Source organism: Garra rufa, chromosome 19 (assembly GCF_049309525.1).
Source record: "Garra rufa chromosome 19, GarRuf1.0, whole genome shotgun sequence".
Lineage (NCBI taxonomy): Eukaryota > Metazoa > Chordata > Actinopteri > Cypriniformes > Cyprinidae > Garra > Garra rufa.
The window spans coordinates 35,415,574-35,430,431 of NC_133379.1; the positions used below are offsets into that span (position 1 = coordinate 35,415,574).

Genomic DNA, 14,858 nt, shown 5'->3' on the forward strand with positions numbered 1-14,858 from the left:
CCATTCAGTTTCTTTATTGATGTATAAGAAAACCTTACAGTTAAAGGGATAGTTCACCCAAAAATGAAAATTTGCTGCTTACCCCCAGGGCATCCAAGATGTAGGTGACTTTGTTTCCTCAGAAAAACACAAAGATTTTTAACGAAAACCGGTGCAGTCCGCCAGCCATAAAATGAATGTGGATGGGCACCAAACCTTTAAAAGTAAACAAAAACATGCACAGACAAATCCAAATTACACCCTGCGACTCGTGATGATACATTGATGTCCTAAGACACGAAACGTTTTTTGCGAGAAACTGAACAGTATTTATATAATTTTTTACCTTTGATACACAGCCACGTCCATCTGTCATGAGCACGAGTTTAGCATCAGGCATGTTACATGTGCACGCGCTCTGGCGTAGAATACGCAAACGCCGTAAGGGGAAATCAGTGAAAAGTCTTGGAGGAGTTTGCGCAAGCAAACGTAATCTTTTAGCTTTAAATCGGTTTAAACAATCAAGATAATCGCAAGTAATTACCATTTTGAATAGCCGCTATACCCACAATCTCTGTGCACTGTGTAAACAATGAGTGTCGTATACATGCGACAGATCGCTTCCAGTGTTTGCGTATTCTACGACAGAGCGCTACACGTGTCACGAGCCGGATGATGAGCTCGTGCTCAGGAGAGATGGACGTGGCTGTGTATCAAAGGTAAAAAATGATATAAATACTGTTCAGTATCTCACAAAAACCGATTGTTTCGTGTCTTAGGACATCAATGTATCGTCACGAGCCGCAGGGTGTAATTTGGATTTGTCTGTGCATGTTTTTGTTTACTTTTAAAGGTCTGGTGCCCATCCACGTCCATGATATGGCTGACAGACTGCACCGGTTTTCGTTAAAAATCTTTGTTTGTGCTCTGCTGAGGAAACAAAGTCACCTGCATCTTGGATGCCCTGGGGGTAAGCAGATAAACATCAAATTTTCATTTTTGGGTGAACTATCCCTTTAAGGTCAAAAGTTTACACCCCCCCCCCTTCTGAATCTGCAAAATGTTAATTATTTGACCAAAATAAGAGGGATCATACAAAATGCATGTTGTAGTACTGAAAATTACCCTTTTCAAAAGTTTACATCCCCTTGATTCTTAATACTGTGTTGTTACCTGAATGATCCACAGCTGTGTTTTTTTTTTTTTGTTGTTGTTGTTTTTTTTTTTGTTTAGTGATAGTTGTTCAGGAGTCCTGTGTTTGTCCTGAACAGTTAAACTGTCTGCTGTTCTTTAGAAAAATCCTTCAGGTCCCACAAATTCTTTGGTTTTTCCAGCATTTTTGTGTATTTGAACCATTTCAGACAATGACTGTATGATTTTGAGATCCATCTTTTCACACTGAGGACAACTGAGGGACTCATATGCAACTATTACAGAAGGTTCTAACACTCACTGATGCTCCAGAAGGAAAAACGACGCATTAAGAGCTGGGGGTGAAAACTTTTGAACAGAATTAAGATGTGTATATTTTTCTTATTGTGCCTAAATATCTTCTTTTTTTTTCATTTAGTACTGCCCTTCAGAAGATACAGAATATACTTACATGTTTCCCAGAAGACAAAATAAGTTAAATTTACCCAGATCTTCGAATTCTAAAAGTTTTCACCCCCCAGCTCTTAATGCATTGTGTTTCCTTCTGGAGTCCCTCAGTGTGAAAAGATTGATCTCAAAATCATACAGTCATTGTAGGAAAGGGTTCAAATACACAAAAATGCTGGAAAACCGAATAATTTGAGACCTGAAGGATTTTTCTGAAGAACTTTTGAACAGGGTCATGTTTATAAATTCAACTATTATTTTCTCTTGTGGACTATATGTTAACATCTTTTATGCAAAATATCTTATTCAGGTCAGTGTTAAATAAACAATAACATGCATTTTGTATGATCCCTCTTATTTTGCTAAAATAATTAACATTTTGCAGATTCTGAAAGGGGGCGGTAAACTTATGACCTCAACTGTATTTAATACTGTTGCTGGAAAGGGAAAAATTGTGACAAGTCTTTGATTTCATGCAAGCATTCCACATTTATTCCTGCTGCAGGTATGTGATCACACAAAGCTGAATTAATATGTAAAACACTGGCCTTGGGGTTTGATATAAGATGCTGTGTGTTTCCCTTCTCATAGGACTGCAGTAATTAATGCAGAATTTGAACCTGGACGTCAGTCATATGGACAGGCTTTGCTTTTCTGAATGCAGAGGGAGACAGGTATAGCATGAAAAGCTAATATATGATCAGAATATATTTCCAGCTCTCCTGAAAGGACACTGACCTCCGCTGGCCAGATTCTCTCATGCAAGCACGTGCACACGGCTGCAGCTCGCCTGCACATGCTTTGACCTATTTGCTAGAGTAACAACTGCACATTCTGCACTGCAACATAATTACATGATTTGAATTCTGGTTGTATTTTGTAGGCTATGAGCGTCTTTGTTGTTTTATATTAGCTATGGATATTAGATAATAAGCTTTTCTCAGTCAATCAGATATTGCAGTCAGTTGCCAAGGTAAATGGAGAAATTTCCTTCACAATAACTAGTTACCGCTTTCTTCAGTGCATTTGATATCACATAGGTCTGATATTTTTTGACAGAAATATGAGATATTAAATGCAGGGGCAACTCTTCGATAGTCTCTTCAATGGTTATTTATTATTTTCTATTTAAATTTGGACAGTCAAACTTAAATGTGGGTGAATGGCAAAATCAAACATAAGAGATGAGGTAAACAAGTGGCATCTATTATTAAGATAGCATAATTCGTTTTTTTAGCATAAGACATTTTATAATTTTATGTTTTAGTAAAATGATAGATATACTGTTTAAAAAAAAAAGATAAAAATGTTTGGACACTTCGTGGTTGTCATTTTTAAATCATCTTTGAACTAGTAATAATGGAAATGATGGAGTTGGTTTTAAATCAATTAAAATTTAAATAACAAATTATATATAGTTTTTCATTTATTAATTAATTTTAATTTATTTCATTTTGTTTTTAACATATATGCTGTCAACGGATTAACTGCGATTTATCATGTCCAAAATAAAAGTTGGTGTTTATGTAATATGTGTGTACTGTGTGTATTTATTATGTATATATAAATACACATGCATATATATATATATATAAGAAAAATGTTTATATATTTATATATAATATAAATGATATGAATATAAATATATACATGTAAATACATCAAAATATATTTCAAAATATATACTGTATGTGTATTTATACATAATAAATATTCACAGTACACAAAAACCTTTATTTTGCATGTGATTAATCGCGATTAATCGCATTCAAAAAGTAAATGTTTACATACTAGGCCTATATATGTGTGTGCTGTGTATATTTATTATGTAAATATAGCTAATTACAAACATGTATATTTTAAGGAGAAATGTTGGATTTATATTTATATATAATACAAATTATATACAAGTATAAATATATATACATATTTTTTTTTAAATATATACGTGTGTATTTAGATATATGCCTACATAATAAATACAGTCAACAAACTGACTAATCGTGATTAATCGTAGCTCTAATTTATTTTATTATTAATTTATTTATTTGCACATTACACTTTTGTTGCATGTTATTTTTTGGTTGAAATCATTTTGGAGGAATATAGGGACTTATGTAAAAATCAAAAGACTGTAAAACTTCCCTTAGGAAGCCTTATATATCCATATCTTGCTGTGTATAACGCAAACATCTTTTTCTCTAGGCATTCCCCAATAGCATTGCCCTGTTGTGATTAGGGGTTGTTTAAATGTTGTCCTTTTCAATGGGTGTTTCCTCACTGACACAAATAATTGAACGGATTTCTGTCAGGTTCATCCCACAATCGCGTTTCCTCTCAAGTCAGTATAGTTCCGGCTAATTCGGTGTGTTTTAAAATGTGTTTCGGTTTTTTTTTTTTTTTGAAAGCCGAAGGAGCAGATGAATTCGGGTTCCATTTGGCTTGGTCTTCATTCTACAGATTTCGATAATTATCGGGTTCACCCCGAAGCCTCATTATAGCGCTAATGAGGCGCCGCCACTCCGTGACACCCAACCGCTCCATCTCGTTAAGGAAATCGCTCTTCAATGCTGATTATTTTATTTGGAGCCATAATTATATTTCTTTCGGATAAATCACGGTCTAATCGAGTCCGTTCGGAGGGCAGCGCCTCTAATTGGAGCATGAGATGCGGCGGCGGGCGCGCGCTACCTGAGCCTGCTCGCGCGACCGGAGGAACCGAGCACCTGATGGATGAGGGGGGAGGAGGTGGGGATTCTTCATCACCCCCTCCTCCTCCTCCTCCTCCTCCTTCGGCTAAAACACAACAACTTATTACCTTTAATCCCCCCGACTGTCACCGCATCACCTGCACGAAACAAGAATCTAATTTGTTAAACTGGCATTTCTGCAGATGGACGATCGATTTTCTCTTTAGAATTCTCTAATTGAGTGAATATAGACGCCCCGTGAATCACATTCCGCCGTGGAACTGCATGTGCGGAGAAAGAGGGCGTTATGCCGAACGTGTGTATGGGTGTGGAGCAGGTTTTGTCTATGTTGTGTGGACCAAATGTCCCTACAAGGACAGTAAGAGCTAAAATCACTATAACTACCTTTTAGTAGAGATTTGAAAATGCAGAAAGGTTTGTGTAAACTGCTGAGAAGTCAGTGATGCAACAAACGTGTGTATTTGCGTGTAAAATAACTGAAAATGTACACATAAACTGACTAATTTCACATGTGGACATGTGGTTTTAAATAGGCCTATGTTCCCTAAAAATGAATAATAGCCTATTATTTATTAAATTAATCAATTATTTGTTTGTTGTTTATTATTACTACCCGAGACAGTGCATCTTATGGCTGAATATGCTACATTTTATATTGCTGACATTCTCATTTTAAAGCTATAGTCTATAGCACAGGTATATATGCATATTTGTAGCTATAGCCAAAATGTATGGGTCAAAATGATCGATTTTTCTTTGATGCCAAAAATCATTAGGATATTAAGTAAAGATCATGTTCCATGAAGATATTTTGTAAATTTCCTACCGTAAATATGTCAAAACTTAATTTTTGATTAGTAGGCCTATGCATTGCTAAGAACTTCATTTGGACAACTTTAAAGGCGATTTTCTCAATATTTTGATTTTTTTTTTGCACCCTCAGATTCCAGATTTTCGAAAAGTTGCAAATATTGTCCTATCCTAACAAACCATAAGTCAATGGAAAGCTTATTTATTCAGCTTTCAGAGGATGAATAAATCTCAATTTCATAAAATTGGCCCTTAAGGGTCACATTTAATAATAACTGGAGTCATTAGGAATATAATTAGGCTACATAGTATTTTTGTTTTATTTTATAATTTTTTAAACCAAGCCATTTGGGGCAAAAATGGTGAAGAATGTACCTGGAATAAAATAAATTTTGGGTTCATTATCAGTATGAAATGTTATTTTGTTGTATTTTTTTGTTAGAGTATTGCTCATAAATTGGAACAAATTATACGACGTGTTTTTGTAAATTATAAATAAAACGTCATATAATTTTTCCAAAATAAAAATAAAGCGGTAACACTTAACAATGAGCAATACATTATTACACTCTGTATTAATCTTTGTTCATGTTAGTTATTAAAAAGTCAGTCGTTCATTGTTTGTTCGTGTTAGTTCACAGTGCATTAACTAATGTTAACAAACACAGCGTTTGTGATTTTAATAATGCATTAGTAAATGCTGAAATTAACATTAAGACTAATAAATGCTGTAGAAGTATTGTTCATTCATAGTTCACGTTAACTAATGTAGTTAACTAATGTTAACTAATCCCACATTTTGGAGGCAAAATAGCTGAAAATGTATCTAGCAGTTGGATAATTCTGACAAAACATCCTTTATCCGTCCGTTAAGGGAAAGTAGTGCACATAAAAAGTTTTTTCGTTCAGGTTCAGGGTGGTTTTATTAAGTTTTATGTGGTTGTTTTATTTTATAGTCATCAGAAATCGTTCAGAATTTAATTTAAATATATATATATATATATGTCATCATATAATCTACTGGTTAGGGTTAGTGATTATTAGTCTGTTGTTTTTATAAATAACACGGATGTAAGCGTGATAATGTGCTGGTGGAGAATGAAAATCTTGTATTATGTGTGGAAATGTGTCCTGCATGTCAGTGCACCATGTAGGCCAGATGTGATGGTGGATATGAAGGCCATGAGATGGTGACAGTCAAACAAAAGCCTCGCTAAAAAAAAAATCCCTCCGCAATGAGGAGTGAGGGAGCCGAATTCTCCCAGCTCCAGACCGCGTTCAGAATTACATTTGTTTTTCTTGTGATTTTATTAAAAGTCACTCCTCATCTCCAGAGCGCGTGAAAATGTCTACTTTCCACTCAGATGCGCCGCATTAACTTGCAGGGCGCGAGTTTGTTTGTTTGTCTATTTTTATTTATATGCAGTGTAAGATTGATGCGAGCTTGTTATCGCTATCTGCTGGGAGAGAGAGATGCAACTCAGCTTTGCTTCTGAATCACCTCCCAAATTACCCTCCTTCTCTCTCTTCCTCTCTCTTTCTCTCTCTCTCATGACACACACAGTATCACTGATGCATAACTTCTGTAATCCCAGCGCGCAAAAGACTTATAAAATACGTTTTATCTTATAAAATTAGTAAATATTATAAATGTTACTACTGCTACTACTCTTATAATTATTATTACAAATACATTATATATTATGTATATTAAAGTTATAAAACAGTTTTATTACTGTTAAGGTTAGTGAATAGTAAGCCTATGTTTGTTTTAACATCAAACTATTTAGCAATATGCATTAAATCAGTTTTTTAAAGGAAAACGTGGACACATTACTGTTAATATTGTTATATATTAGGCTATATATTTACATTTTAGTAGTTTTGTGTGCATGCTGTGCACACCATAATGTAAATATATTATAAGTATTATTATTTGCATTATTGCATGCTAAATGATAGAGTTGTGCTGGTCGCACTGTTTTGTTTTATAGGTTTTTATAGAGTTGATTCCTGAACTTTAGTTGTGATCACCACCTTTTTCTGCAGCTCAGAGGACCTAGAGATTTTTTTCTTTTTCATTACTGGTGAGGTCAGGAAACAGTTGTGTATCCCCCTCAAATGCATTTAATAAAATGTTTTGCTTCGCTTCGCGTTTCACAAATAAAGCTTGAAATCCCCTTGCTGGCTGCAGGCCGGGTATTGGTGTACAGAAATTCAATCTGTACATTTTGTACGAGGTAAACAGACGGAATGAATTGCATTAGAGTAAGCCAATGTATTTCCAGCCAGCCAGCCAGTTTTCAGCCCTTTCTCCGTTTGTGTGCAACAATCTAAAACTTATTTATTAGGGGGGGGGGCACTTGATCCGAGGCGCGCAAAAATACCGAATAAAGACAAAAGCAGTAAGACGATGTAAGAATTTTAATTGAGGGTCGCAGCTTGCACGCTATATTTGTTGATATTTTATGAAGTGCAGGGCAGCCCTTCATTCTTATGTCCCCTGAAAGCATCGTTAGGCGTCTGTCGCACTTTTAGTCCGTTAAATATGACCGTGCGCCTCCACAAGAGTGATTCACTTCTGTTTGTGCAGCTATAAAAGGATCGAGCTATTGAAAAGTCGTAAAATGAAGCGCGCTATCAATCACGCGGCAACTGTTTCAGAACAAACAATGTAATGATTTCACATGATCGTTATTGTTGAGGAAATGCAGTTGGTTTTCTAAGCATGTGAATAATATCGTACACGTTTAAAAAATAAAGGCTCCACTTCGAAGCATGTGATTTTAAAGAAGCAACTCAAGTTGAACCTTTATTTTTAAGCGTGTAGAATAAAATTATTACACATCCAGCGAGATAAAACAACACAAGTTAGATTTATATAAAGCCACATCCACATCCCAATTCAAAAAGCCCCAGTCTATTTCCTGGCCAAAAGCAAAGTGTGAGATGAACACAAACCCGAGATCTTCCATTACGCGGCCGGTGCCTCGTTCGCCTTCTCTGACATTTCGGATATCAAAACGCAGCGCGAGAACAATTGTTTCCAAATTGAATCCGCACTCTCTTCCTTTCCTCATTTTCAGCGAGGCATATACATTTCCCCGGCGAGTCAGGAGTCGCGTCTGACCGGGCGTCTGGAAGCGAGCGCTCTTGTGCTTACCAGCAGATTGGTGGCTTGTCGAAAAGGAGTCGAAAGTTTCTCGCTCGGACGCGTCCTTTGTGCGCGCTGAAAAGACACCATTCACTCCCGCAAATAAAGGAGTTCTTTAAAGCATCCCACTGACATCTGCTTAGAGTCTGTTTGCGCTGATATTTTTCATCGGCTCCTGCGTGTGACAAAAGCTATTGTGTTAATTGGTGTAAATGCAGGTTCGTTTACTGGCGGGCTGCGCTGGCACTCGAGTGTTCTTTGCATGAAATAAATCAAGTTAATTTGGGGCAATTGGATGAAAAATCAATGCAACGAATACAATTTGTCAGCGCAGAGTGTTTAAAGTCTAAATGTATCTATTTCGGTGCGAAAGTCCTCGCACTCCCCCTTTGCTTTCGTGGGGGTTTCCCTGTGTCTGTGTTCTGACTCTGACTTTCCACCGAATTATGCACCTAATTTGCTCACATATCATTTACTCCAAGTTCCTCCCGCCGTGACAGTCGGGCCTAAACACTACTAAATCAGCCCTAATTTATACTGATCTCGCTAATAATCGTAATAAAAAGCTTATAGATTTGGCACTAATTACATAAAAGCCTAATGATGTTGAAAATTACCCTGGTTTGAGATATATGGCTAATCTAAACTTTGTTGTTGGCTGCCCCGGGCTACTAGAAACATTAGAAGAGGTTCACTTCGTCTCCAAAAGGCGAGAGTTGGACATGGCACGACACGAAGGCCTTTTTTTCTCTTCTGTGAGGAAACGCGAAATTATCCCCAACGATTAACTGACAAAAATGGAAATTCTCAGGAAGCTCGTATAGTAAAGAGAGCGCGGTTTAATCGTTGAGTCCAGTAATAAACTTCGGGAAGCCATTACTAAAGCATATGGCTTTGATGAGGATGACACGTTTATATAACAATAGTTTAATTCGCTGTTTCTCCTCAAATAATCAGGGCCCCGTCAATGATTGTGGCATCACGCTCAATTAAACCAATTCTGAGGGAGTTTCTTCCGAAAGAGGTCATTTTAAAGGTTATAATTTGGGCGTCGGGATCAAAAACGAGGAGAAATGAACTTGGGAGGGCAGCAAGAGAGGCTCTCGCGTTTCTGACACCTCCAGGCTTCAACGCTGATTGGCTCTCATTTGAAGGAGCTCATGGGTTCATTCAACTATTAAGCGCCTCCCAGTTCCTCTAAAGGACATTATAATGCAAGGAACCTCCTTTTTAACCACAAACCGAATTTGCTTTCATTTAGGCCATATATATTTTTTAAATAGTTTAAAGTCATAGAGATTTTTTTGGAAAAGCATTTCGCCCTGGAGCGGTGCGCGATGCTTTCGCACGCCGACCTGCTGGATGCTCGCCTCGGTGAGTTATCAACGCCAAACTCCGGTCTGCAACTCTACTGTAAGCTGGAGGACTCTTCTCATCTAAATCAAGCAGAGAAAATTGACAATTTGTCTCTTATTTTATCTTAATTCGATTTAAGCGAACTAATTCATTGGAAAAGTAATCATTATTATTATATTACGCAGTAATTTGATTTAGTCGTTTTCCAAGATATTGAGAGGAATCAAATGGAATTAGCTATTTTAAAAGATGACATTCTGTGTTGTTATTGCGAGCTAGTTTTTCACCATTATTTGTACTTTTTAATAAGACTAGCAATGCTTGCTGTAACTGTTTTTTGCACTAACGCTTCTCTCTCTTTTCAGCGATGCTCGGTGTTGATTTTGAGCTCACTCAGTTTCCACCTGTTTTCTCTGCTTCAGGGATGAAGGATGCCGCGGCCGAGCTTCTGGGTCACAGGGAGGCTTTGAAATGCAGGCTGGGCGGCGGCGGAACTGACCCGGGCCACCCCGGAGAACTCGCCCCGGTCTCCGACACGGTGGAAGGGGCCACCCTTCTCCCCGGAGACGATATCAACAGTGCCGGATCCAATCCGCCGGGTGTAGCGGTGAACAGTAAGGAACAAGAGAAGCAACAGCAGCAGCAACAAAACCCCACCCAGTCCGGCAGCCAGCAGAGTCAGAAACAAAAACGCCACCGGACTCGCTTTACTCCGGCTCAGCTTAACGAGCTGGAACGAAGCTTCGCCAAAACCCACTATCCGGACATCTTCATGCGGGAGGAGCTGGCGCTTCGGATCGGCTTGACGGAATCACGCGTGCAGGTAAGTCCGGTGGAGACCGTTTTATTAATATCAGTAGGCCTACTGTTGTATCGCTATAAACATTCCGTCAAATAGCCTGTATATTTCATAAAATATTATAGGCTGCAATTATTATGCTTGGAATGAAAAAGGCAAATCGATCAATTTAAAGCAATAAATGATTATTTTTATTCGGATTATATTTTTATAAATATCTTATGTCAAATGCATAGATAATTTAGTTAGATGTTTATCATAAAGATTATTCAAATACATGAATAAAATACGAAGTCTAAGAAATGATAACGCGTTATATTTTAATTTCAAGACCAAAATGCAACCTGTTTTATTATGAGGTAATGAGAATGTCCGTTTCTGTTTGTTTACATAACAAGCCGAGATTTAGACTTTGTCGACAAAACATGAGCACAAAAATAATTGCAAAAAATGCTAAAACTGTTTATGAAAACTCTTTTGAATGTAGTCAAAAAAACATCTCTGACTGAGCATATCGTCAATTATAAAATGAAAGTAAATTAGCCTATAAATAAAGTCTGCAAAACTGTTAAATTCAAACCAATATTTAGTCTAAACATTCATGGTTTTTAAAACGAAACAGCATGTACTGTTTATCTATTTTATTACTGGCAACATAACATATTTGCTTCATGAATCTAAAATAGTGTTTACCGCCTTTGTAAAGCTTTAAACTCCACCATTATACAGGTTTCATTTTGCTTTAGTGTTATTATTACTGCTGTTCTTATTATGCCTATTTGTGTTTGATTCGGGTTACGTTTTCATAGCAACATTTTCTTGGCTCTCCAAAGTGCGCACAGTAAAGGGCGGCGCGCTTCTCACGATTATTTGATTGTTCAGGTCATCTTCCTTTTACAATACCATTATTGTTATCTCAGCCATCGGAGCAGACCGATTTCTTAATCACTTTTATAAGATTATGACTCTAGCCGCTCCTGTGATTGGTGGTCAGTCGCAAATGCAGCGGTAAATGAACCCGCGAGATAAATGTAGGACGCGCGGCATTCCAGCGCACTCTCAGTGATCTATAGAGGCTCATTATATATGTATAGCTTTTCGAGTTGATAGTGCAATAAAACCAAGACCATTATTATTAACCAATTTCAGAATTATTTATAACTTAACAGGCTTATTAAGCTCAACGCGTGAGACTATTCCGCGTAAAATAATAACCATTATAATTAGTAGGCTCTAACTATTTTATTTACATAAAAAATAAATTAGTGACGTGCTGACCGCTCGGTGATCTTGCGTGAATGTTTCGCGCTCTCGTGAAATAGGTCTGTCAGCGTGCACGTCTTAATGGCGAGTGCGCGGATGGCGCTCTTGTCTTTTTTTAATGGTATGAGAAATTGCATTTTCTTTTATCCTCTGAAGTGTAATGCATTTGAGGCCGGATTTCACGGCTGGCTGCGTGGAGTGGGATTCGGGGATCTAATATGAACCCCTCCACATTTTTTCTCCCCTTTTCGTTGGGTCAAAATCTGCTCGTTAATCATTGTGAGCGCGCCTGAGATCTCTATAAACCTGAAGGACCTCGGGAAATAAACACCGTGCGAGCCTTTTACGGCCCAGGGTGGGCCTTTTTACGCCCTGCTGTTGTAAAATCGAGCACGTAATAATGGAGAGTCTAAATATTATGATTCGGTAGCATTTAAAGCAGCATTAACAACGCCGTTTTGTGTTGTCCAGACGTTTATCAAGGACAGAAGCAAAGAAAAACATTAAAATAGAAACAATGTTGCCTTGAGTCGAAAGTGGCAACCTGCAATCGCTATTTCTACATAATTAAACCAAGAAAAAAAAAACGTGTATGAACAAATTTCGCTCAAAAATTGCTACTTAATTTCACAATTAGGCCTAATTACAAGAAAAACGTCAAGTTACACACTGAATTAAATATGAAATTTTAACTATAAAAGCTAAAATAGTATTTTCTTGTTAAATTGTTCTAACAATACAGCGTAAATACATTTAGGTTAATTTAGTGATGTTAAATAATATTTTTGACTGGAATAAAAATAGTTAATTGAGATGTTACTCATTTTAAGTTAATATATTTTTTTATTTTGATGTCACTAATAGCATTCAAGCAAACAAATAAACAATGCATCAGAATATTTTTGTTGTGTTGAGCGTAGGTTATTTTTGTGCATCTATATGTTTTGTGCAACTTATATTTTTGTGCATCTATATTTTTATGCAACATGTTTTTGTGCATCTGTATTTTTGTGCATCCATATTTTTATGCAACATATTTTTGTTCATTTATATTTTTGTGCAGTTATAATTTTGTGCATCTATACTTTTATGCAAAATATATTTTTGTGCCTCTGTATTTCTGCAGCATCCTTAGAACAATTCGTTTAGAACCAAGAGGCCAAAACATTGCTTGACATTTAAGAATCAATAATATGACATCAAGAACTTTAGGTTCTTGTTTCAAAAAACACACAATGTAGTGTTTATTTTAAAATTAGTATGTATTTATCATCAAAATTTCTAATTAAGCACACTCTTAAATATAGACTCCAAAGGGGTGTTTTTGCAGTGATGCCATAAAAGAACCATTTTTGGTTCTTAAAAAAAAGAGTTCTTAAAAAAAAAAACATTTTGGCCAATATTTTAAAAATCTAAAGAACCTTTTTCTCTATAAAGAACATTTTCTGCATTTGAATGCTTCCATGAATGTTCAAGGTTCTTTATGGAACCATCGATGCCAATAAAGAACCTTTATTTTTTTAAGAGTGCAATATTGGACGCCATGTTATATACAAGCAGTATACATTTTATTATAATGCAGTGTACGCATTCTGAGCTCTTTTTGTTCTTTCTGCTTGTAGGTTTGGTTTCAGAACCGACGCGCCAAATGGAAGAAGCGCAAGAAGACCACCAACGTGTTCCGCGCTCCCGGCACTTTGCTGCCCACTCACCACGGCCTACCGCAGTTCCCCTCCGCCGCAGCGGCCGCGGCAGCCATGGGCGACAGCCTGTGCTCTTTTCACGCTAATGACACCCGCTGGGCAGCGGCCGGGATGCCGGGAGTCTCCCAGCTGCAGTTACCGCCCTCCCTAGGCCGACAACAAGCCATGGCACAGCAACTATCCCAGTGCAGCCTGGGCGCCGGACCGCCGCCCAACTCCATGAGCCTGTCCAACATGTCCTCCAACGGCTCCGGCCTCCAGTCCCACCTCTACCAACCCACCTTCCCCGGCATGGTGCCCGCGTCGCTCTCTGGCCCCACCAACGTGACCGGCTCGCCTCAGCTGTGTAGCTCCCCGGACACTGACGTCTGGAGAGGAACGAGCATCGCGTCCCTGCGCCGCAAAGCGCTGGAGCACACAGTGTCCATGAGTTTCACCTAATACTTGCTGTTCACCTTCTGTTTCTCGTCCTCCCATCAATTCTGGCTCTGTGACGCACAAGGAAGTCTAAGGATACGACTGTGCGCACCTGATGGAAATCTAAAGCATCATAGGCTGAAAAAACAAAATGTATTTATTTATGTCTTATTTATTTCCTAATTTATTTTTTATTTATTAGCACTTTTTTTTGCGAAAACAACCTGGACAGAAAACACTGCACATCTGCAATGTATTCGTTTGCTTTTGAGAGACAAGGAGAGAGACGGTGCACTCGTTTTTATGATTATTATCATCATTATTATTATCATCATGGAAGAAATCGTTCAAAATTAGGACTGTTTTATGACACTGTGGAAGAAAGGAAAGAAAATATCTCAAAAAGAATTAAGAAACTTGACTGCATGTGCCGACCAACAACACCACAACGGGGAAAATGTCATTTAAAAAGAAAAGTATGACTTTGTTATATGCTGTTATATAGGATGTTTTGTGTAGATAAAGCATTCTTAACTTGTTCCCATTCGGTCAGTTTGTGATATGTTCTAAGTTCATGTATGTGCTTATACCAATATAAATTTCTTAAATGTTTGATCTTCTTCTTAACGGCTGTTTTGTTTCCTGAACATGTTTATAACGATTGAATGTAAATTAACGAATAAAATCATTTTCAATATGTCATTATTGACACCTCGCATCTTCTCTAGTTCTTGGGAGCACTTCTAGGGGAAAATAAATCTTTATTTGTTCGTTTGTTAGTGTAAAATTGGGTAACACTTTATTACAACTATCCACATTTTTCATGAGTAACCGATGAGCGCCCTCATGGTGGATTCTAACTTCCGTTTGCTTGCTCTCGTGTTCCGGTCTCAATAGAAATCCATGTTAAAACGGGATGATAAGATGTAAAACTTAAATAAAACTTATTATAAAAAGGTGCGTAGGGTTAAACTGTGCGTTAATTTGACTCGAAACACCAGAGACCAGAAATGTAAAGCATCTTTCCGTTTAGAGGCGAACGAAAAGGTGGATATTTGTGTCTCTGG

General features: G+C 37.4%; 1 protein-coding gene across 2 annotated transcripts; it reads left to right on the forward strand.

Annotated features, from left to right (window-relative positions):
- The first annotated feature begins 9,504 nt into the window (after positions 1–9,504).
- Positions 9,505–14,444, forward strand: otpa (orthopedia homeobox a). 2 transcript variants are annotated; one of them, XM_073825132.1, is made up of 3 exons: positions 9,505–9,627; positions 10,032–10,432; positions 13,294–14,444. In XM_073825132.1, exons 1-3 carry the CDS (start codon positions 9,591–9,593, stop codon positions 13,813–13,815), a joined length of 960 nt encoding a protein of 319 aa, XP_073681233.1. In that variant the 5' UTR covers positions 9,505–9,590; the 3' UTR covers positions 13,816–14,444. The 2 variants fall into 2 exon arrangements, with proteins under 2 accessions (XP_073681233.1, XP_073681232.1); XM_073825131.1 differs by having other exon boundaries at positions 9,506–9,666.
- The last annotated feature ends 414 nt before the right edge of the window (positions 14,445–14,858 follow it).